General features: G+C 45.3%; 11 protein-coding genes across 11 annotated transcripts; 5 read left to right on the top strand and 6 right to left on the bottom strand.

The window, feature by feature from the left end:
- Positions 1-117: 117 nt before the first annotated feature.
- On the bottom strand, positions 118-1,579 carry N7479_005657 (zinc-dependent alcohol dehydrogenase; the record flags this gene model as incomplete). Its single annotated transcript, XM_057253353.1, has 7 exons — positions 118-376; positions 443-665; positions 722-802; positions 871-1,053; positions 1,132-1,285; positions 1,337-1,438; positions 1,544-1,579. 7 exons carry the CDS (start codon positions 1,577-1,579, stop codon positions 118-120), a joined length of 1,038 nt encoding a protein of 345 aa, XP_057107215.1.
- Positions 1,580-2,021: 442 nt separating this feature from the next.
- Positions 2,022-3,528, bottom strand: N7479_005656 (bZIP transcription factor; the record flags this gene model as incomplete). The annotated part of the gene is made up of 5 exons (XM_057253352.1): positions 2,022-2,274; positions 2,330-2,439; positions 2,497-2,729; positions 2,952-3,062; positions 3,162-3,528. The coding sequence occupies 5 exons, from the start codon at positions 3,526-3,528 to the stop codon at positions 2,022-2,024; spliced, it is 1,074 nt and encodes a 357-aa protein (XP_057107214.1).
- A 468-nt stretch (positions 3,529-3,996) lies between these two features.
- Positions 3,997-5,841, top strand: N7479_005655 (uncharacterized protein; the record flags this gene model as incomplete). The annotated part of the gene is made up of 7 exons (XM_057253351.1): positions 3,997-4,038; positions 4,102-4,130; positions 4,184-4,470; positions 4,529-4,628; positions 4,722-5,093; positions 5,152-5,425; positions 5,479-5,841. The coding sequence occupies 7 exons, from the start codon at positions 3,997-3,999 to the stop codon at positions 5,839-5,841; spliced, it is 1,467 nt and encodes a 488-aa protein (XP_057107213.1).
- Positions 5,842-6,524: 683 nt separating this feature from the next.
- Positions 6,525-7,109, top strand: N7479_005654 (EthD domain-containing protein; the record flags this gene model as incomplete). The annotated part of the gene is made up of 2 exons (XM_057253350.1): positions 6,525-6,737; positions 6,837-7,109. 2 exons carry the CDS (start codon positions 6,525-6,527, stop codon positions 7,107-7,109), a joined length of 486 nt encoding a protein of 161 aa, XP_057107212.1.
- A 200-nt stretch (positions 7,110-7,309) lies between these two features.
- Positions 7,310-8,405, bottom strand: N7479_005653 (N-acyl homoserine lactonase family protein; the record flags this gene model as incomplete). Its single annotated transcript, XM_057253349.1, has 4 exons — positions 7,310-7,667; positions 7,744-7,997; positions 8,079-8,226; positions 8,293-8,405. 4 exons carry the CDS (start codon positions 8,403-8,405, stop codon positions 7,310-7,312), a joined length of 873 nt encoding a protein of 290 aa, XP_057107211.1.
- A 573-nt stretch (positions 8,406-8,978) lies between these two features.
- On the top strand, positions 8,979-10,043 carry N7479_005652 (SDR family oxidoreductase; the record flags this gene model as incomplete). Its single annotated transcript, XM_057253348.1, has 3 exons — positions 8,979-9,286; positions 9,363-9,544; positions 9,619-10,043. The coding sequence occupies 3 exons, from the start codon at positions 8,979-8,981 to the stop codon at positions 10,041-10,043; spliced, it is 915 nt and encodes a 304-aa protein (XP_057107210.1).
- Positions 10,044-10,489: 446 nt separating this feature from the next.
- On the top strand, positions 10,490-11,587 carry N7479_005651 (alkene reductase; the record flags this gene model as incomplete). The annotated part of the gene is made up of 1 exon (XM_057253347.1): positions 10,490-11,587. The coding sequence occupies one exon, from the start codon at positions 10,490-10,492 to the stop codon at positions 11,585-11,587; it is 1,098 nt and encodes a 365-aa protein (XP_057107209.1).
- Positions 11,588-12,251: 664 nt separating this feature from the next.
- Positions 12,252-14,265, top strand: N7479_005650 (acyclic terpene utilization AtuA family protein; the record flags this gene model as incomplete). Its single annotated transcript, XM_057253346.1, has 4 exons — positions 12,252-12,678; positions 12,744-13,227; positions 13,302-14,059; positions 14,120-14,265. The coding sequence occupies 4 exons, from the start codon at positions 12,252-12,254 to the stop codon at positions 14,263-14,265; spliced, it is 1,815 nt and encodes a 604-aa protein (XP_057107208.1).
- A 538-nt stretch (positions 14,266-14,803) lies between these two features.
- Positions 14,804-17,297, bottom strand: N7479_005649 (uncharacterized protein; the record flags this gene model as incomplete). Its single annotated transcript, XM_057253345.1, has 6 exons — positions 14,804-15,473; positions 15,526-15,690; positions 15,722-15,970; positions 16,024-16,156; positions 16,210-16,409; positions 16,471-17,297. 6 exons carry the CDS (start codon positions 17,295-17,297, stop codon positions 14,804-14,806), a joined length of 2,244 nt encoding a protein of 747 aa, XP_057107207.1.
- A 386-nt stretch (positions 17,298-17,683) lies between these two features.
- N7479_005648 (NAD-dependent succinate-semialdehyde dehydrogenase) lies at positions 17,684-19,228 on the bottom strand (the record flags this gene model as incomplete). Its single annotated transcript, XM_057253344.1, has 2 exons — positions 17,684-18,882; positions 18,931-19,228. The coding sequence occupies 2 exons, from the start codon at positions 19,226-19,228 to the stop codon at positions 17,684-17,686; spliced, it is 1,497 nt and encodes a 498-aa protein (XP_057107206.1).
- Positions 19,229-20,152: 924 nt separating this feature from the next.
- Positions 20,153-21,347, bottom strand: N7479_005647 (uncharacterized protein; the record flags this gene model as incomplete). Its single annotated transcript, XM_057253343.1, has 5 exons — positions 20,153-20,575; positions 20,629-20,710; positions 20,781-20,858; positions 20,914-21,076; positions 21,119-21,347. The coding sequence occupies 5 exons, from the start codon at positions 21,345-21,347 to the stop codon at positions 20,153-20,155; spliced, it is 975 nt and encodes a 324-aa protein (XP_057107205.1).
- Positions 21,348-21,867: the final 520 nt, after the last annotated feature.

The following is a 21,867-nucleotide window of genomic DNA, read 5'->3' as shown; positions in this document are numbered from 1 at the left end:
TTGAATTCTGGTTGTGTGGTAAATATCATTCGAGTGCATTTGCTAGAAAGAGCCGTCTGTAGCAAACTTGCCTTCTTATTCGGTATAGCTCCACATGATCGCAATACACCATGAAGGCTAGAAGACTATACCAAATCGGCCAGCGGTTTTTCCATTCTCTAGCAAGTCGATGACTTTGTGGATGTCCCCAATGTCGTTGAACGTCGTCATGTGCACTTTGATTCCATGCTCATGGCTGAATTCAATGGGTTCCCGCATCTGCTGCGGTGTACCACTGCTTGCACCCATGATGCGATACTTCCCTAGGAGGATATCGAGAGCATTGATTGACAGGTTCTCCTTGGGGATGCCGATGATCATGAGAATACCATTTATCCTGAGAAAATGTCAGTAACATATTAGGGAACGGTCAGATGTTAATTAGAATATGAAAGCTTCTAACCTCAGCACGCTAGGAGCACCCTTGTACGCAGCATTTGAGGCACTCAGAACCACAGCAGCGTGTGCACCTCCGCCGGTCTGGCTTAAGATCTCCTTTTCATAGCCTGGAGTTGAGGCTGAGTTGAAGGTCAAATCAGCACCGAGAGACCTCGCAGATTCCAATTGCGAATCGGAAATATCAATTCCGATGACCTTCAATTTTAATGCCTTGGCATATTGGATTGCTTTGTAATATTTGGTTAGCTTCGGTTCGCAAATGGGCAGGTATATTTGAGTTTACCCAAGTGGCCCAGTCCTCCACATCCAATGATCGCGATCCAATCTCCTTCTTGGAGCCCGCAGTTTTTCACGGAGTGGTATGCTATAAAATGGGGTGAATTGGTCAGTTGTTATAGGAATGGTAGGAATGGGCGAGTTCCATTTGCTAACCTGTTATTCCCGCACAGAACAAAGGAGCGGCAGTAGTGAGATCCATTCCCGCGGGGAGAACCATTGCATTCCTATAGTCGGATAGGGAGTATTCCGCAAAATGTCCGTGTGCTGTAAAGCCGTGCATTCTGCCAGTGCCTTCCACACAGTGAAGATTATGAACACGGCAACCTTCGCACTCATCTATTCAGTAATGTAAGCTTGATCGTGTGCGTGTAATGTAGGGACTTCGGGTCAAAAAAAGACCGAATAAAGACATACAGCAAGCATAGCTGCACCCAAGGCATCCTACCGGATCACCGATCTTGAATCCTGTAACATTTCTTCCGAGGGTAGCGACGGTGCCGGTATTCTCATGTCCGATGGTAACTTTTTCCATCAAAGGCTTCTCCGCTGTATGTCCCCAGAAAAGCATCTAGAACGTACAATCAGCATATTAATCCCATATAAAACTATTAAATCATACCAAATCAGAATGGCATAGCGATGCGCAAACGTTCTTAATCAGAATATCATTCTCGCCGGGCTCGGGAATTGGGATCTCATTGACCTCAACTTTATTGAGTGTCTGTTATATAGCATCTTCATTAGCCTTAGGGTTCCATCCATAGTTATTTTATAAGGGTTCAAAGGAATATCAGAGCCATCTCTGGATGATGATCCAATAACATACAGTATTGTATTGAGCAGCTCTCATTGTACCAGACATTGTGAATCTTGAAACAACTTGGACCAAGGGAAATAACACAAACAGAGTTAATCAATAGGTCACTGGGACAGGTAGGACATGCTACAATCCCTAAATACTTATATATCTCCCATTTGAATACCCCACGGGCTGTGAGGCCGTTTCCTGCATGCCAACGAACAAGTAGAACCAACTCGATCAATCAACCAGTGCGTCGTTAGCAAAAAGATTTGTTTTGCATAATTCGAGTCATGTAGTGACAGTAATTGATACCCCCCAGGTAGAGATGGCTTCGCCTACCTCGCCAAGTAAATATGACTCGAGTAGCATGACAAAGGTGTCAAGAAAACAAATTATCTTACGAAATTGAAAACAATCATCGTACATTGGTCTTAACTTTAGGAGATGGGAGATAACCATTGTTAAAGCTATATATCATTGAAATTCGCTTCCATCTCTCAATCTACTCATCAACATAAACATCGGATGTCCATTCAGAAAAATATTCCCGAAACTGTCGAGGAGCAATCCAATTACTCAAACGCTGGATGTGTTTTTCAAATATAGTGTTTAATGAGGGACCGTCGTCCGTATCAACAGCGATGTCTTCAGGGTCATACGGCCAATTGATGGTGACATGCCCCGAATATAACTCAGAAAAAACGGCAAACGGGTATCGATCGGGCTTTTGAATAAGGATGTCTCGTACTCGAGGCCTGTAAATGCATTAGCGAAATTGACACGGGCGAGGAAAAGCATATTTGAGCCTACCAAGGGATGTTATCAATCCACGCAGCATGCGGAACGGTTATCTGCGTTACAGTTGGCCGGAGCCACACGGGCATGCGGGAATAGCTACCGATGTTTGGTGATACCTGCCACTGTACGCATGGGTTTAGCTAAGTGTGTGAATGGGATAAAGTGCAATGTTTCCTTACCCGCGTGGTTAGATGCATGAGGTACATGAAGGCCAGCTTTTCTGGAAGCTTTACGTGTGGAAAGGTAGTAAGGACATCTGCCATCACCCGGCTTATTGGATGTGAAGTGGAGTCGATTGTCGGGTCCAGGAGTTCTCGTGGAGACAGGTGTTCAGGACCCAGGACAATATCCGGGGATATACCTCGGGCAAGCATGGATCGTCGCGAAGCAATGAAGTCCAATAGAATTTGATCTAAGGGACATGTTGCACAAGTGTGTTTCGGCAGTACCCAAGCTACTGACCCCGGACTAAAGGATGGAGACGCTGGATCATGAATGGTCCGTACGTTATCAAGCGATGTAAGTTGATCGGAATTTGATTGTCGGTGGGGATGTGTCTCTGTCTCATCAGTCAAACAAGGATGATCTTGTAATTTAAGTTTCCACACGATCGGCAAGGGGGTCTGTCACATACCACTTTCTGCAACGAGACCCGCAAATGCACTTGTTAAGGGGGGTAGCGTCGGTCGACCTGACTCGTGGCCGTGCGTGGCATTCGAATTATTCGGGTCCATCGGTTGATGAACTGAAAAATATACGTCATGACCAGACTGGATGGGTTGATGAGTAGGGATAGATTGTGTTCCTATGGTACCTTCGCCCAACTGTAAAGAACGACTCGTACATTGCTCAATTTCCTTCTCAGCAATTTCCCGATCAGGCGTGTCTGGTGGGGGACTCGTTTCCCACAGGCTTGAAAGCTCGCCAAGAGCATACTTTCGGATATTTTCCAGAGAGGATTTGAGTTTCCGGTTCTGATCTCGCAAAAGTTGAATTTCGTCAATCATTGTCTGCTCTCGCTGCGAAAAGGAAGTTCGGAAGCGAGCAATATCATTTTCAAGTTCTTGAATTCGGAGTTTTGTGCGTTGGCGCAGAGCACGTTGTGCCTTTCGATCAAGATCACGTTTATGTTGTATTTGCGACGCGGTGAGACCGGTAACAGTACGTTTGCCCGTCGGGCGTGTGAGCGCTGGTGCCTCAGAGTCAGACATTGTACTCCAACTAGGTTGGAGTATTAGTATGTATTGTATCGACTAATGGTGGACCTGCATAAGGTAGATAGCTCAAGAATCATTAAAAGTCTTTAGTGCGGGGATCCCTTGGCGGGGTTCCAAACAGTTGCGCGCTTGAGTGGCAAATGTAGCTCTAGGTTTGTAATTAGTCGGGCTAATTTATCATCATGTCTCATGGGAGAGAGAATTTGGGAGTGAGGTTGAGCTCTCGGTGGGGAATTTATTACTAGAACCTGCATGACATGTCTTGCATGACTCAGTCCCCGGCCTGAACATACCTAGTTCATGCCATGACATTTGGATCTCGGGAGTCGCTAACACTTGGGAAAATCAAACTGTTAACTACAAGAGTCAAACGCATAGATATATATTTAATATGTAACCCTTAAGATCGATGTGAACGAAAAGAGTATCTTCGAATCCTAAAATACTACGGATATCACAAACATGCTTGAATCTCACCTCACTCAATTGTTCATCAACAACCAAGCAAGTTGCATACCACAAAGAGACGTTCGATGATTTAAAAGATATATTAACTTTTATCACTAGTATGTGGATTGCTTGAATACAGGGAAGAAGTACGTCTATTCCGTGCCTAGCTTATCTGTTACCACTTCTAATCATTTGACAGAATATCTGTCTATAATCCCGCAGATGGAAGCCTTGTGAGCGACCAGATACCTATTTCTGGAGAAGCCGATGTCGATCGAGCCATTGAAGCCGCTCAGCAGGCATTCGCACCTGGCTCCGAATGGCGTCGGATGGATGACTTCACTCGTCAAAAGGTGTTGCTCAAATTTGCGGATCTGATCGAGAGTAATCAAGAATATTTGGCATCGCTCACGCGGGTCACCCTGGGTGCACCATATAAACCGTTCGGGAAATCAGAGATCGACACTGCGATAGGATGTTTCCGATGTATGTCCCTGATTCCATTTGTGCTTTTTGACGAAGAGTATATTAATAAGTCAATCAGATTATGCAGGATGGGTTGGCAAGTTCGCTGGTCAGAGCTTCCCAGCGACTGACGGCTTCTACAAAGTCGTTCGAAACGAGCCCCTTGGGATTATTGCAGGGTATGAAAATTTAAAATCTCTGTCCACCTGCAGAAATTTTCATCATTTCCCCTGTTAAAACTCTCTCAGATAATAAGTTTTAACACTGAACAGTATCATCCCCTGGAATGGTCCCCTAGCGTCTATAGGCCTCAAAGCCGCCCCTGCATTAGCAACTGGGAATGTGTTCATTCTGAAGCCAAGCGAGAAGACTCCACTAGCTGCTGCCGCACTCGGGAAGCTTGCGATAGAGGCTGGCTTTCCTCCTGGAGTTTTCCAGGTCTTGACGGGAGACGGTAGCACAGGTGCGATACTCGCCAGTCATATGAAAATTGCTAAAGTGAGTTTCACTGGAAGTGTGCCGACAGGGAAAAGTGTTCAAGTTCTTGCTGCAAAGAGCAACTTGAAGAGAGTAACTCTGGAACTTGGGGGCAAAAGTCCGGCGGTGGTCTTCGATGATGCAAATCTCGAAAATGCAGTTCAATGGTAAGTAATCCTAGTTCACGGTTATCAAACTAGGTTGTCTAATGAAGAAACTTGGAAGGTGTGTCAACGGACTAATCACAAACTCTGGCCAAATCTGCTTCGCTGCGTCCCGAGTATATGTACAAGAAGGTATATATGATAAATTTCTGGCAGCTTATCGTAAAGCATTTGTTGCGAAGCGTGAGGTAATGGGAGATCCCGAAAATTCGAGTTCTGAGATCGGGCCAGTCGTGGATCAGGCGCAGTATGAAAGAATTTTGAGAATCATCAACACCGCTAGAGAAAGCAATGACGGAACGCTCGTACAGGGAGGAGAGGCTTTGGGCACCAAGGTTTGTTGAAACACACACCTCAAGAATCTTTGATTTTGACATGTTGCACTAAGGGATTCTACATCGACCCCGCTATTTTCCTCGACACTGCGAAGGATTCATCTATCGCTAGGGATGAGATTTTCGGGCCGGTTGTCGTCCTCAACCGGTTCAAAACTGAAGAGGAAGTGATTGCTCTGTCAAATGCGTCTCAGTATGGTCTGATGGCCGGAGTCTTTACGCAGGACATCAACCGCGGTCTTCGACTCAGTGAGCTGTTCGACTCGGGGGTAGTTGGTATCAACTGTATCAGTACAATTCATTTCTCTTGTCCGTTTGGCGGTACAAAGGAGAGTGGAATTGGTCGCGAGCTTGGGGTACACGCTTTGCATGCATATACTGAGCCGAAGACGGTCTTGATCAATCTAACATATTGAGTGGATACAAGGTCCAGTGGTGACATATGTGGCTGATGAAGGATCAAACGGAGCAAGGACCTTAAATATATCTAGCGATCAATAGGAGAGGGAGTGGAGTTAGAAACACATCCCATCAACTCATCTTTTGTTGTGTTTGATGGCTTAGCCAAACTGACAACCTATATGTGTTCATCACCTATACGAGTTCACCTATACGAGTTCACGATTTAATTGGCTGTGGAGCTCTCTAGTCATGCTTGAATAATCAAACCTCCCGAAATCTCTCTCTTTTATTTTTACTCACGTTGCCGCTCCAACACCACGTATAATGAAGAGGGTCACAAAAGCCAAGAATCCGATGACGTTGCTTTGACCCAGATTTTCTCCACATACGAGCAAGGACATACGAGCGAGGTGTAATTAATGCGAGCGATTATTCATGCATGCATGAAGAACTAGCTATTATCAATTTTGGAACCTTGGAAAGTTACAGACAGCCAGCTTGAGTCATAGCTGCCGAGTCGTTTGTGCCTGCCGATTCAAGCTAGAACAGGGTATACCCCCGGATTATCTCATAGGCCTAGGTTCTGACACAAGCACACCTTGCGTGTTCATCTATAGGTTAATATAAGTATGTCAAAGATTTGCTTCATTTGATCCCTCAAAATCTTTTATCAACACACCAAGTCACGTAACACACCATGAATCCTCTACCTGAAGATCACAAATTCACTCATCCAGAGCTGAATTATGAGGCCGAGCCAAACTTCCAACCAGTCATCAAAGTTTCAGTCTTTTTCCGCAAGAAGGATGGAATTTCGCACGAAGATTTCTTTACGCATTGGCAGACTGTTCATGCAGATTTGGCTGTCGCTACTGAGGCCTTCCAGCACAATATTCTCCGATATGTTCAGGTATGAATCTATCTTTATCATAGATACTACAAAGAAATTCTTTCCCAAACAGATGACAGCTAGATGGGGTTCTGGTGCACCTGTTGACATATTCAATAGCACCATCAAACCCCTGAGATGAAGGCACGCATGACAGGCATCGGTGAAAGTGTCCTGGATTACGATGCATGTGCCCAGCTATGGGTACGAAACTGGGATGGCTGGTTGGGATTTTGTCAAAGCCCCGAATATTTGGCCGCGTTAAGTGATGATTGCGAACGTTTCATGGCCTTGCCAATGACCTATATGATTGGCTATGAAAATTTGGTTGTGGGTGATGCTGCTCAAACCCTTGGTGGCAAGAGTGGGTTGTCAACGAAAGTGACTCAGTGATGCTATAATCTTAGAGATTTTGATTTACATAGCCACAATTTCAAGTTCAAATTCCTTTTTATGTTTAACTATTTGATAAGAGGTCCTTGATTCTTGATGAGACTGTAATGTTTGAATGAGTGTTTTCTAGACTTTTGACATGGGAAGTAGGACAGATGAAAATTGATCGGATCATATGCATTGAATACTGTTTATGTTTGCTACTCATGATAAGCCTTGCGACCGATAAGGTCCTGCGCAACCCCATAGTCATGACCAAAGATGAGTGTTGCAGAGAACACTCTCTGCAAGCGCCGAATCAATTTCCCACTATCAATCCAGCTTCGGTAGTCTCGCAAAAGCCAACCATGTGCCCAATTATCCTCAAAATTCTCCCGAATGTGATATTGATCTGTCGTCCAGATAAATGTACCATCGTGGGCGAGATTGATCTGCATAATACATAGCCCCGGGGTGTGACCGGGACAATGATATAGAGTTATTCCCGTGCACAAGTCCAATTGCGAGTCATTGAATGTTTGCCAATTCAAAGTACCATCGAGTTTCAAGTATTCAGCCCTAAGATAGGTCGAGATTTCAGATGTCAGATGCTAGACCGATATGGGACAGAATTTGACTTGTAACGAGCACCCACAGGTAAAGACCACCATCGGAGTTAGTCCCAGCTGCCCAACAAGCATGTTTGAATTCTTCTTCGTGGACGTAAACAGGGACTTTCGTGTTTCGGAAATGTTCCAGTCCACCCGCATGGTCTAGATGAAGATGACCCATAATCACTGCCTGGACATCCTTGATATCGTAACCAGCAGCTTTTATTGCCTCAGGGAGATGATTGTTTTTACTGTAGCTTGTGCGAGGAAATAGATCCGTGGCCTCACTGCTCCATTGCTGAGGGTTTTTGTAAATTAGTTGAAGTCCGAAAAAAACCAAGAAAAGAGGGAGTGATGAAACCAGCAGGGAAGCACCTACTGCATCAATGTGTTCCGTGCTCCCACATTCAAAAAGGATAAGACCCATCTCAGGATGATAAATAAGTCCTGCAATCAACATAAGGTCTCTTCGTTTGTTAACGGGGTTTGGATTGCTCGCTGAGCCTGCGTTGGCGCCATTCAAAAGCCTACATTGAAGACAAAATATGTTAACTCCTGAACTGTCTGCTGCTTTAGCAACAAGTTACACATACCAGCCTTCGTCGACAGTTAAAGTTCCCAAATTCAGTATATGCATCCTGGTGCCCTCGGGACACGCATACGCAGGGACAACTGCTGGAATGAGCTGATGCATTAGGGCAGCCATGATATGGGTTAGGTTCAATCAAGAAAAATGCTCTTTTTTTTCACTTTCCCTGCCCTAGTATTTACGAAGATAAAAGGGAATGGCATTCGACTACACTGCCTCGGTCCATTTACATTTCAATGGACAAATCCCGGACCCACCGGTGATGACGAGCGAAATCAGTACGGAGGACGGAATATATATTTCAAAGATGCATTGCATTCCCGTCTCTGTGCAGCATTGGGTACCGAGGTAAACAGGACAGAAAGCGGATTTCACCTAACTAAATATATTACCGCTGAATACTGTGTGATGCTAACAGTCTATGTAGCCTCCAATGGCACCAATAGGTAAGAAAAGTGCGACGAAGCTCATTAGGATAATCAGCAGGGGGCATAATATTTGGTTTCGAAAATCATCAATAATTTTCAAATAATGTCAACATATATTTATCTGAAGTTGAAATTGAAATATTACATGTGGACAGTGAGGATGTCCTTCAACGTGGCGAGCGAAGTTGCATGTGGGGATATATTATTTGGTTTCCCCCTAGTGTAGTCGGGTCCCATCTGCAAAGTTTTTCTCCTAACAGCAATGGCTGAATCCAAGTCGCAAAGGTCTCCACGCGTTTGGTTTATCACTGGTTGCAGTTCAGGGTTCGGGAAAATTTTCGTTCCCGCTATATTAGCATGGGGTGATCGCGTAGTTGCCACAGCGCGGGATATCAGGACGTTGTCGGATTTCGCCGAATATGACAACGTCAAACTGCTGGAGCTGGATATCACAGACTCTCAACATTCTTTGAATGAAAATGTCTCCAAGGCTATCGCTATGTTCGGTCATATCGATGTCCTTGTTAATAATGCAGGATATGTCCTTTACGGTGTGTTGGAGGAATTAAGGTGCGGGACTCCGTTTTACGTGACTTTGCGGTTTCTGGGACTTCTAGTTAACTTTGCTCTTATGCTCTACCAACAGCCAATCTCAAATACTTGATCAATTCAACACCAATGTTTTTGGTCCTCTTAATCTGACTCGCGCTGTGTTACCACACATGCGATCGCGTCAATCAGGAACCATCATATTCATGAGCAGCATAGCTGCATGGAAAGGTGTTGCTGTTGGTGGACCATATAGTGCCTCCAAATTTGCACTTGAAGGTTTGTGCTTGGTACATCTTTCTTGCATAAGATGAGGTGTTGAGAGAGAGGTTCATGGCTAATCGGTCATCTAGGATTTGTAGAGAGTCTACAGAAAGAGGTAGCGCCCCTCGGAATAAATTCGCATCTGGTGGTACTCGGACAGTTCAGGACCGATATCCTTTCCGCCCATCGAAGACAATCAGGACGAGGTATTGATTCAATCCGCGACTACGATGCCGCTGCCAATGCTTTCCAAAGCAGATTGGAGCAAACCAATGGCAAACAGCCTGGAGACCCGACACAGGCGGTAGAGCGAATAATGGATCTCGTATATCACAGAGGGTATTTCGCCGGTCAGCAAGAGCTCCCTTTACGTATTGTACTAGGATCTGATGCTGTGGCGATTATTCGTGATGAATGCCAGAAAACGCTGAACGATTTGAAGAAGCAAGAGCAATTCGGGGCAAGTACGGACTATCTAGGTACAGGTATAGGTGAAGTTGAAAAATATGAATAATTTCCTGAAATGAAAGCTCAATTCGAATTGCCTGGTATTACATTAATACAAGGAATGAATTAGACCAATTCGTTTAATGTAGGGCTAAAGAGTCTGACTCGACATGCATGACCGATGAGAGACTGCTCCACTTAAGGGTCCACTTAGCTCGGTTGTCTATCGAGGACTATCCAATAGGAGAATATGAGCTATTCCTAATGCGGTGTTAGAGCTGGTTCAACTTCCAGGGTGGATCCTGTCCAGGAAATGCAAAAAGAACTCTTAAGGTCCGTACTTCAATGGCCATTCTATACAAAATGATAATGTGGAGATATTATAGATCTTGATTTATAATATGTGATAGAAGCTTTTGGAATTGGAATTTTCTTCTTTATATAATTTCTTCCCAAGCATAGAACGGACAATAGACACATCACAATTCGCATCTACTCCTCGAATCTCACCTCATGGCTTCTCTCACGTCACCACTTCGAATTGGCAATCTTGAGCTCAAACACCGAATTTTTTTGGCTCCATTGACACGAAACCGTGCTGACGATCAGCATGTGCCCCTCGACCTTATGCGCGAGTATTATGCACAACGAGCATCTGTCCCAGGCACCTTGTTGATCTCCGAAGGAACATTCATTTCCGCACGAGCAGGTGGTTTCAACAATATCCCAGGAATTTGGAACGATGCACAAATCAAGCAATGGAAGACCATCACCGATGCAGTGCATGAGCGCGGTAGTTATATTTACTGTCAACTATGGGCACTTGGTCGCGCTGCAAACCCAGACATCCTCAGCAAAACCAACGATCATGTTATCTCCAGTGGGAACATTCCCATGACAGAATCAAGCACTGTCCCTAAAGCTCTCGATGAGGAAGAGATTATTGGTTGGATCCATGACTATGCCCGCGCCGCAAAGAACGCGATCGCTGCCGGGTTCGATGGAGTCGAGATCCACGGGGCAAATGGTTACCTTGCCGACCAGTTCCTGCAGGATACCGCAAACAACAGGTCCGACCGCTGGGGTGGTAGCGTGGAGGATCGATCTCGGTTTGGCCTGGAAGTAGCTAAGGCTGTTTCCGAAGCGGTTGGCGCTGAAAGGACTGGATACCGTGTCAGCCCCTGGAGTACATTCCAAGATATGTGCATGGAGAATTCCCAAGAGCAATTCACAAATCTCATCCATGGGCTTGGCAAATTGAAGTTGGCGTACCTGCATGTCGTTGAGCCACGGATATCCGGTAGTCAAACGGTAGATGATTCAGTGGAACAAGACGATCAGTTCGTGTTTGACGCATTTGGGAGTTCAAGCGCAATCATTCTGGCAGGTGGTTTTACAGCGGAGTCTGCGACTGAAAAACTTCGACTTCATCCCTCGCGAAACATTGCTTTTGCTTTCGGACGCCATTTCCTGGCAAACCCAGATCTGCCATTCCGGATTGCCAATGAAATCCCGTTCAATAAGTATGACAGAGCGACATTTTACACACCAAAGTCACCTGTCGGCTACGTGGACTACCCTTTTAGCCCACAGTTTGCGACCAAGGCGTAGTCGTTTGGTCCACAGCATTTTGTGCAAAACTGATGAGTTGGCCATTAACTCTTCTGCTTGGTTGCCTCCATTGTATTTATCTCGCTTTTTTTATTTGTAATATTTCAGAATCTTTCAAATCCAATATCAATATAACCTTAGTCTAACAAACACCTTTTCGTCTTTAGCTGTATTGTTAAGAAACTGTTGCTATATAGCCTTCCCAAGAGCCTTGGCAGGCCCTTGTGACCTAGTATTCTTCTTGTCACGGTGAACGGTTGTGCTATAGGAACGAAAATTATGGGCACAGGCTAATAGTAATTCGTCACATGTCAAACTCGAAGGTTGGCATGACTCGAGATACGTGTGTCATCCGCAAACACACACCGTTTACTAGATACGTGGAAGTACATGGTTTTGTGTAGTTGTGGGGCTTACCACAATTTTTATCGGCCCTGATTGCTTGAGACAGTACACGATAATTGCGGCACTCCGTCGACTGTTGTCCATTATTGTCCAATTTCGTGGGGCCCTCGGAATTATCCAATTTGGACAAAATTACTCCTGCACCCCACAGCACAAGGACGTGTATTTAAAGAAGACGGCTAGGTGAAACGAAATGGAGTGTTCCAAGAATATCCAAATCAAATTTATTATTGTCTCTACTAGAAAAAAAAAAAAAACCATGATATTGACAAAGTCCGACACTCTTCGCATTGCATCGGCCTCCGGATCGGTGACAGACCGACGCCATGGACTAGCAGAGCTGGCTCGAGACGAAGATCTTCACTTCATTGTGGGAGATTGGATGTCTGAGTATAATATGACAACTCGAGGCGGAGCAAAAGTGAAAACAAATCAACAGTCATCAGAGTTCGAAACTTCGTTCATGGAATCGATTGAACCCGCATTGGATAGTATCTCTACCCGAAAGATCAAAGTTGCTGTGAATGCGGGAGCCAGTGATACAAAGAAGCTCCATGATATTCTTGTCAAGGCCATACATAACAAAGGTCTCGACCTCAAGGTTGCGTGGATTGAGGGAGATGAAGTTTGCGAACTCCTTCAGGACGCGATTAAAGCGGGTGAACAGTTTACCAACCTTACAACTGGTAAGATCTCCGAATCCAACAACACAATTGCTCAAATTGTGTCACTAATTACTGGTACTCTGCAGGGCAGAAATTGTCTGACTGGGAATTCGATCCAATCTATGCCCAATGTTATCTTGGGGCATGGGGCATCGTTGAGGCTTTCAACCAAGGAGCCGATATTGTACTTTGTGGACGAGTGACAGATGCCTCTCCCACGATTGCCTGTGCGGCTTACCATTACCAGTGGAGCAGACAAGATTTCGATGAGCTTGCCCATGCCTTTGTGGCTGGACATTTCCTCGAATGCTCTACATATGTCACTGGTGGTAACTTTTCTGGCTTCAAGTCCTTACCTGGCTCTGTGGTCGACATTGGCTTCCCGATCATTGAGATAAATGCGAGAGGTGACTTTATTGTAACGATCCAGAAGGGCAAAGATGGCATGGTTACCGAGAATACCTGCAAGGCTCAACTTCTATACGAGATTCAAGGTCCCCTCTACTATAATCCTGATGTCGTGGCTATACTGGATGACATAGTCATCAAGGAAGAGGGTGTCAATCGTGTGTATGTTTTCACCAGAATCCTCTATCCCGAATTTTTGCTTCTATTCCATTTTTGAATCAACTGACCAGAAGTAGCCATGTCTCCAATCTTAAGAGCATCAAACCACCCCCGACAACGAAGATTGGCATTACGGCACTCGGTGGCTTCCAAGCTGAGGTCCACTATTTTCTTTGTGGCTTAGATATCGAAGAGAAGGCTGCTTTGCTTGAGAAGCAGATCCGTCACCTCCTTGACGAATCGCTGTATCACACTCTGATCTTCCGAACAACCGGGTCTTGCGCATCTGATCCTTCCAGCCAAGACGCAGCGACCGTGGAAGTGCGAATCTTTGCTCAATCACGCCCAGAAAGTGCTCTCGCACCAGAAAGGTTCTTCCGACCTTGCACAGACACAATTATGCAGAGCTACCCAGGGGCAACATTTGCCGTTGATACGCGTCAGGGTGCTCCAAAGCCTTACTACGAGTATTTCGTTTCCATATTTCCGCAAGATCGGATGCGTCACATTTGTCATGTTCCCTTTAACAACAAGCAAATTGGAATTCCCCCTCCGTCGGATACTGTTCCATTTTCGCTTGAGCAGTCGTCATACGAGACCAACGCTCCATTCGATCTGGGGGTGTTTGGCCCAACCACTCGAGCACCACTGGGCTACGTGGTTCACGCCCGATCTGGTGATAAAGGGTCCGATGCTAATGTAGGATTTTTTGTTCGCCATGCCGACGAATGGGATTGGCTGCGCACTGTTCTCAAAGTTGACAAAATTCGGACATTGCTCGGCAAAGATGATGTAGGAAACAAGATCTTCCGCTTTGAATTGCCGAATATTTGGGGTGAGTCTTGCATTACTGATAGCACTTGAATCGGCATCAACTGATCTCTTCTCTTTGCAGCTGTTCATTTTCTTTTGAAGGATCACTTGGATCGCGGCGTGGCATCGAGTTCCACTTATGATGTCCTTGGCAAGAATGTAGCGGAATACCTTCGGTGCAAATACGTCGACATTCCCGACAAGTTCTTGGCTCGCGGAAGGATTTGAGATATAGATCACGATTGTTGATTGATTCCCTGTTAGGGTATTTCGATCAAGATTTTGTGATTCGACTTTCATATAAGAGCCATGGGAATTATTCAGAATAAAAATTCGAAACCAGCTTACCATTCGTAAATCGACCATTAAAGACTACAAACTATCCGAACACCTGCATTAGACAAGGTATTCTTGTTATCCACTGCATTTAGTTAGTGTCAGACTTTGGTATGAACACCCAACAATTCAATTGCCATAATATACGTCTCCACTATCTCATGTCAGAGATGATGATTATGAAACTGTTCATCCTAGTCCGGATATACTGGACAGGTAATAGAGAGGGGAAAGAGAGTTGCAATAGTAGACTCCAGGGCTGGTGACAAATAAAATCAGCGGAGAGGTGTACGGTGTTCCAAAGTCGGCCAAATATCTGTATTGTTCAAACTTCTCTGTTGCAATTTTGACAGATATGGAGTGGTAGAAGAAATACACATTGTGGGATGATATAAACAAAGTCATGAAGAAAGGAGTTTGCTAGCTTATTTCATTGACGGGACAATGGAGCGGAGGAATCAACGCATGATGCCCACGAAGAGTGGCCGGAAAGAGAAATTTGGTCACCCATAGAAGCACACTGGTCCAAGTCAATGTCCGCCGCACTCCCATCACGATTGAACAACGAATCGTTCATAAAATTATCCATCCATGATTGCTGTACCCCGGGTTCAACACCAAACAAGCCCGATGGAATCTGCCCCAGCGCAATCATCGAGCTTATAGAACTCGACTGACCAACAACACCAAGACCACTCATAAATTCCCTTTTTTCCTGGCGAAGGAGTTCGGATTTAATAGACGTGATCACTTCCAAGGCTCGAAGTGCATTTTTGTAAGCTTGGCCAATCTCGCCTAGGGCCTGCGAGCAGATTTCGAGCTGCCTTCGTGCTGTGTCACGGATTTGGAAGTCGGGGGATAGGAAGGCGCTTTGAGTATGCACCAGCATTGCCGTAAATATGAGATGAACGGTCTGGATATTGACTCGGCGGAGCGTGAAGTGGCGACGAATAGCCTGAAGAAGCTTGGTGATAGAAAGAGCGGCATCATGGCAGCATTCCCTGCTGTGGGTTATGTTTTCCTCGGTCAAACCTCCTGGACCAGGTTGCTGGAAGGCGAAGGGCTGATCTACAATAATTCGAACAGCATGGAATTGCATACTATTTCACTATTAGTCTATTTTGGTCAATGAAATGGCCCTGAAGTACTTACTGTAGCTGTAGCACGTGGGGAAGGTGAATGCGACCGATATTTATCATATCCACAGAGAGATTTTCTGATAATCCAGACAGCCAGAGATCAAGCTCGTCTCTGGCTTTGGCTGCAAAAGCATATAGCTTCTTCATGTCAGGCTTGGTTCCTCGAGGGATACTGTAACTGCACAGCAAGTCAGCAAAGATGGACTAACAAATTAGCGTGTCTTTTGACTTGCAGAACTTTGCGTATTGAGGCCATTTTGGTGCAAATTGTGACCGTTCCGTGAGCCACTTCATGAAGTAACGATGGAGATTCCCAATTGTTGGCTTGTTGGTTTTCGTCAATGTATGGGCGCCAAATATCGTTCATGTCAGGCTGAGAACCGCATCGGAAAGGAAGTTGCACAGTAATGTCCAAGTGGTCAATGGATTCGGGGCGTCCAACATATAAGCTCCACATCCTGCAATATGCTAAGTATATGATACCCTTGCTCGCTAGATCACAGAAGCTAACCTTTCATGGGCATAAGTGCCCCAGAATGTAGAGCTGCGGAGGCGAGCTTCTTCAAGGTCTATCAAGCCACGTTCAGCAAAAGGGGCGGCATCGATATGGAGGCCAAGGTCTGTTGCAAGCCGCATCGCCATTCCTATAACATATGGTAGTCAGCAAGGGCAAAATATTTGTTGATATAATACACACCACTATACAGCCAGCCACGAGCATCTCTGGTGAGAAGCGCCTCGACCCCACTTAAGATACCTAGAGACTGGACGGTACTTAGAGTCGGTGAGTCCATCTCAACCTCTAGGAGGGCCTTGGACCTTGTCGCAAAGAAATCAACAAGGGATTCTGGTAGATCAGGACAATAGCGAGAAGTTAAAGTAGCCCCAACAGCACATCTATCATTCCTTTGTATTAGTCAAGTTTCATGGTAGGGCAATTGCGAGCCTATTTACTTACATAGCATTGTTTAAAACCTCAGAATATCGATGATTCGGTTGATTGAGGTTTCGATAGCAAGTTTTTCCCTGATAATATGCCCTCTCATCGACTAACGGGATATTTGGATTTTCCCAAGCGAAGTATAGTTTTGTCAGATGATCCTCCAGTTCTTGATCAACATGACTATTGACCCCAGCTGCTGTAAGGATGAGAGCCTCATTCCAGTGAATCAAGCGAATATTTGAGTTGAAAAGTGGAAAGGGACCAACATGTGATATATGAAGATTTGAAGTGGGCCCAAAAAGTCTCAGCTGCCCATCTTCTGCAATCTGTAATGATCCCATGCGGTCGGATAAATGATTGTCATGGTTTGATGGTTCTTCGGAGATAGACAAGTGCTCTTGGGTATCCTCCGGACTGTCGTTTGACACAGTAAAGATGGATTGTTTGATTATGGATGCCGTGTCATCAGCCACGCCATGAAGTGGCTCGCTTGTATCTGGTTCAGCATCGACCGCAGAAGGAGAAGACGTAGGCAAAGGAGGTAAGAAGTTCGCCGGCCGGCCGGGTGGAAATTCAAGATTATGACGTCGCAGCAAAGACTCAAGATCTTGTACATAGGCTACTAATGTCGAAATTTTCCCTTTTGATGCCATTCTCCGCTTGTCAATCTGTTGTGAATAGGTGCAATCCCGTTTGTAAAGCACACAGACAGAACACTGAGGCTTTAATCCATCACATTTGGTTTTGCGCTTCTGGCAACTACTACACGCCCGGGTGACATGTTTTATTGCTCGTGATCGGGTCTCCGAGCTAGCTTCGTCGAGAGGCAATGTCGCGACCATAGTGTGGGACAAACTCGTGAGCGTTTTTTTGTCCAATTTTGGAAATGATGTGCTTGTTTGAACAAATTAGGTCGCTTTGCAAGGAGAAAAGATGGTCAACATCATAGACTATTAGGGATAATGAAGGAAGATGGTGTGTGAGTGCTGGAATCTTTGCCTAGGGGCCACAAATTTGCCCATTTGCTGACCTCACCGCGATGCCCGGGCGCAATCCTGGAGTCCCCGAAGCCCCCGCTTCCCCAATGCCCCACCCATTCTTCCCCGCGTCCGAATATAGTGGTTACTATGTAGTCGCTAAAACGGTTCATGCTGGTGAGATCATTGCTTGAAACAAAACATATTTTGAAACTTCGAATACTCATATAATTTACTCGACTAAATATAAACTAGGGACACAATCCTCCGATAGTTACAGCCTTGATGTTTTGATATTCGCTGAGACCATATTTGCTTCCCTCTCGTCCAATGCCACTCTCCTTGACTCCTCCAAATGGAGATTCAGCTGCACTGATCAATCCAGTATTGACACCAATCATGCCACATTCCAGTCGCTGCGCAACTCGGAGAACACGATTAATATTTTCACTGAAGAAGTATCCTGCCAGGCCAAAATCGGTGTCATTGGCCATTTCAATGACTTCTTCCTCGGATGAGAATGGGAAAATGGCTGCCAGAGGTCCGAATGTCTCATCAGATGCAAGGAGCATGTTTTTATTGGCATTTGTGATAATAGTTGGTTGGTAAAAGTACCCAAAGGGAGGAGTATCAGCTGGCACATCACCACCATATCGGAGTTGACCTCCCTTTTGGATAGCATCTTGTACATGGCTCTTGACTTTCTCAACAGCGGCAGCATTGACAAGAGGGCCATGGGTGATCCCTTCATCGATTCCACGTCCCAACTTGAATGATTGAACTCGACGGATCAGTCCCTGAGTAAAGTCCTCCAAGACATCTTGATGCACATAAAGTCGGTTTGCACAAACACATGTCTGACCAGAAGCGCGGAACTTGCAAATCAAGGCTCCTTCAATGGCTTTCTCAATGTCCGCATCATCAAAAACAATAAAAGGTGCATTCCCACCAAGCTCCATGCTAACTCGCTTTACTGTACCCGCAGCAAGCTTGGTGAGCATTTTGCCAACGTTGGTTGAGCCAGTGAAGCTTATCTTTTTGACCTTGGGGTGTGTGGCCAGCTCCAAAGAAGCCTTGCGGTCTTTAGTAGGTACGACATGGACGATATCAGGCGGGAAACCTGCTTCAAGAGCAAGCCTGACCAGTGCGATCGCAGTAAACGGTGTCTCGCTAGGCGGCTTGATGACAACTGAACAGCCTGCCGCAAATGCCGGTGCGATCTTCCGAGTGATCATAGCAGCAGGGAAGTTCCAGGGTGTGATTATACCACATACACCAACCGGCTCTCTGAAAGTCAAGGCTGTAGTATTCTGGTAAGAAGACGGAATGACGTCGCCATATGATCGAACTGCTTCTTCGGCAAACCATGCAACAAAAGATGCTGCATATGTCACCTCGCCTTTTGCTTCTGCGAGTGTTTTGCCATTCTCTAGAGAGAGTATTTTCGCAACTATGCATCGTCAATAGATAAAGTGACTTGGAACCAGTTTCCACTAACGATCGTCAAGATTCTCCAAGATAAGGTCGTTCCATTTGCGCAGAAGCGAACTTCTTTGCTTGGCAGTGGTATGAAGGAAATATTGTCGAAATCCACGGTCGGCTGCTTCGATAGCTTCCACAAACTGTTCTTGAGAAAAGTCCGCACAATGGGCCAGAATTTGACCAGACGAGGGCTCAGTGACAGGAAACGTCTTATTTAGACCTGCATGTCTCCACTTGCCTGCAACAAATCCCCTGTTGTCAAAAAGCGCAGGGTTCGCTAGGTGAACAGGGAGTTGGCAATCAGGGTTGTTCATCTTGGACTTTGAACTGATATTATGATTGACTTTTCGCTTTCGGAATATGTGAGGCCAATATCAGAAAAATGTAGAAAGTCACCGATGGCGGTTACTTGTATTATTTCATATCCTCCTCCCTCTGGCTTGGCAAATTGACCAACCGGAATTACTATTCCCAGCTTGCCGCGGTTATAGGTCACGGAGCATCGGGAACATCTCCGAAGTAGATCACCAAAGTTCTGCCGTATTTTTGGAAACGTTATAAAGAAAAACACAGCAAATGAGAGCAATTTGCACTACGGAGTAGTTTAATTCGATGTTGTAGCAATACCGGCTACCGGCGGAAACAATACCGGCTACCTGTTAAAACTGCTCTGTTATATCTGACTTATATGTACCAACGATATATCCATCTACCGAGGCCTATCCGTAACCACACCGATAAAGACATACCCTGAAACCGATGTAAGCGAAGATCGTAAGTCAACTGTGGCTATGCCAGCCAACTCGCCAAACTTGCAAGACAAACAATCGTTATCCCGAAAACATATCTGAAGATCGTTGACGAGAGCGAACGCCCTGGCCCGGATGGTAATTCAGGCAAGATTCTGATACGTAACACTAAGATCACGATGTGGTACTGGCAAAACAACAAGCCACATCAAAAGTCTTCAGTCTATATAGATGGTTTCGTACCGGCAATATCGGCACATGCAAAGGTGGCGAGTATGTTATATCATCCATCGAAAGGTTAGCCCATCATCGTTAGAAATCGCATATGAAACAAAAATACTACATGTTGAGGTATGATGAAGGGGAAAAAAGTTGTTGAAATAGGCTCACGTCTGAGGCCCGATACATATATTATTACGGAGGCAACGGCACATGGAAATTGTCTCCAACAGGGTGTATTCATATTTCTTGTACTAATGCTTTAGGTATTTAAACCTCAATGCGCCCATTGTGCAATCCTCCAGTGACAGCGATATCCGTACCTGTTGTATACGAAGCGCCTTCTCCTAACAAATAAGCTACGGCAAGTGCCAAATCCTCGGGCTGTCCAATGCGTCCCATTGGAGGTGTTGTTCTAAACACGTCCTGGATATCCGCGAATTGTGCGGACATTTTCGTTTCGATGAACCCTGGGGAAATGGTGTTTACACGAATGTTGAATGGGGCCATTTCGACCGCAAGTGTCTTCCCCAAAACCTTGATGGCCCCCTTTGAGGCACCGTAGATTGAAACTCGCTGAGCTGGTATAGCACAATGCGCAGCGATGGAAGCAACCATAACAATAGATCCGCCGTTGCCTTGCTTGACCATTTGCTTGGCAGCTAGCTGTGCCGAGAAAAATGACCCCAGGACCTGCATTCATTGTTAGCAAAACATGAGTAACTGATTGTGTTGATTAATCATACATTGATGTCAAGAACACGACGGGACTCTTCCCATGAGTGTTCGAGAAAGGGTTTGTCAAGAGCAATCCCAGCGCATGTTATACTATAGTCACACAGTCCATGAGCTTTACACGTTTCTTTAAATGGGTCTTAAGAAAAATCCGGAAACTTACCAATTATCGACCTTGCCCAAGTCCTCAACTACTTTATCAAAAGCAAGTTCCATAGCAATCTTCGAGGTAACATCCATTCTAGGATTGAAGGATTAACTGCTGTATAAAGGTATGCATTTAGTAGAATTCTTACCGCTGAAAGATAAAACGAGAACCATAGTCCGTTTCCAGCTGGGAAACACTCGTCTCTGGTTCATGAACATCTAAAATAGCGACATCGCTGCCTAGTGCCGCTGCTGTTTTGGCTAAGGCTAAGCCAATACCTCGCGATCCCCCTTCCCAGGAAAAGGTCAACACTGTTCAACTGTTCATATTGGAGATGCTGGTCTGATACATACCAGTTACCACGGTAACCTTACCACCAAGTGACAACTTGGAGTCTATCAGTTCCCTTGCAGTTTTCAAAACATTTGACAGCCGGTAAGAGCTGGTGCTGAATGCATGTCTTGCGAGCGGTGCATACTTTGACAAGATGTAGCCAGGAGCACTGAACTTTCCGCCAGTGGGCAATAACACTTGGCGAGGAAGCGCTTCGACGACTCGCAGTGCAAGATGTCTTCTGATCATTTTCACTGGAGTGCACAATTCCTGGTAAATGTTGCGGAGTTTGGCTAGGAATTTGAAGGGCGATTTTTTGGATACGCCGGTAAATGTGGAATTTTGAATGGGTATTTTAGATTTCCTCTAGGCAGATTGGTAGTTTTAAAGAAATGCTATGTACTGCACGGCTACCACATGAGTGCCTGTAAAATTTGTATCTAATTTTATATCAATATGCTCCTGATTGTAAATTAGAACCCATGACTCAATGTCCGGAGTAGCTTTCCCACGGGTTTACACTTCCTCGGATCGCTCATCATCGTCCGACCCATGGGTCCGCATCTATCGGATCTATGAAAATTTGAAATAAAGGCCAAACGTGGGACTGAATACTTGATAAGTTAGTTGAAATAATCGAGAGGCACAGTAATAGAGGATTAGAGACGGTGCTATTTGATATTAATCTAAGGCGATGTCATAACGCGCTATATATATCGGAGCCTGAAATATCTGAGGGTAATGCTTAGATATAGTGGTCTTTTTGGTC

The sequence above is a fragment of the Penicillium vulpinum genome (genome assembly GCF_028829585.1).
Source record: "Penicillium vulpinum strain IBT 29486 chromosome Unknown utg000003l_segment0_segment0, whole genome shotgun sequence".
Lineage (NCBI taxonomy): Eukaryota > Fungi > Ascomycota > Eurotiomycetes > Eurotiales > Aspergillaceae > Penicillium > Penicillium vulpinum.
The sequence above is the reverse complement of the archived record's forward strand: the minus strand, read 5'-3'. Positions and strand labels throughout refer to the sequence as shown.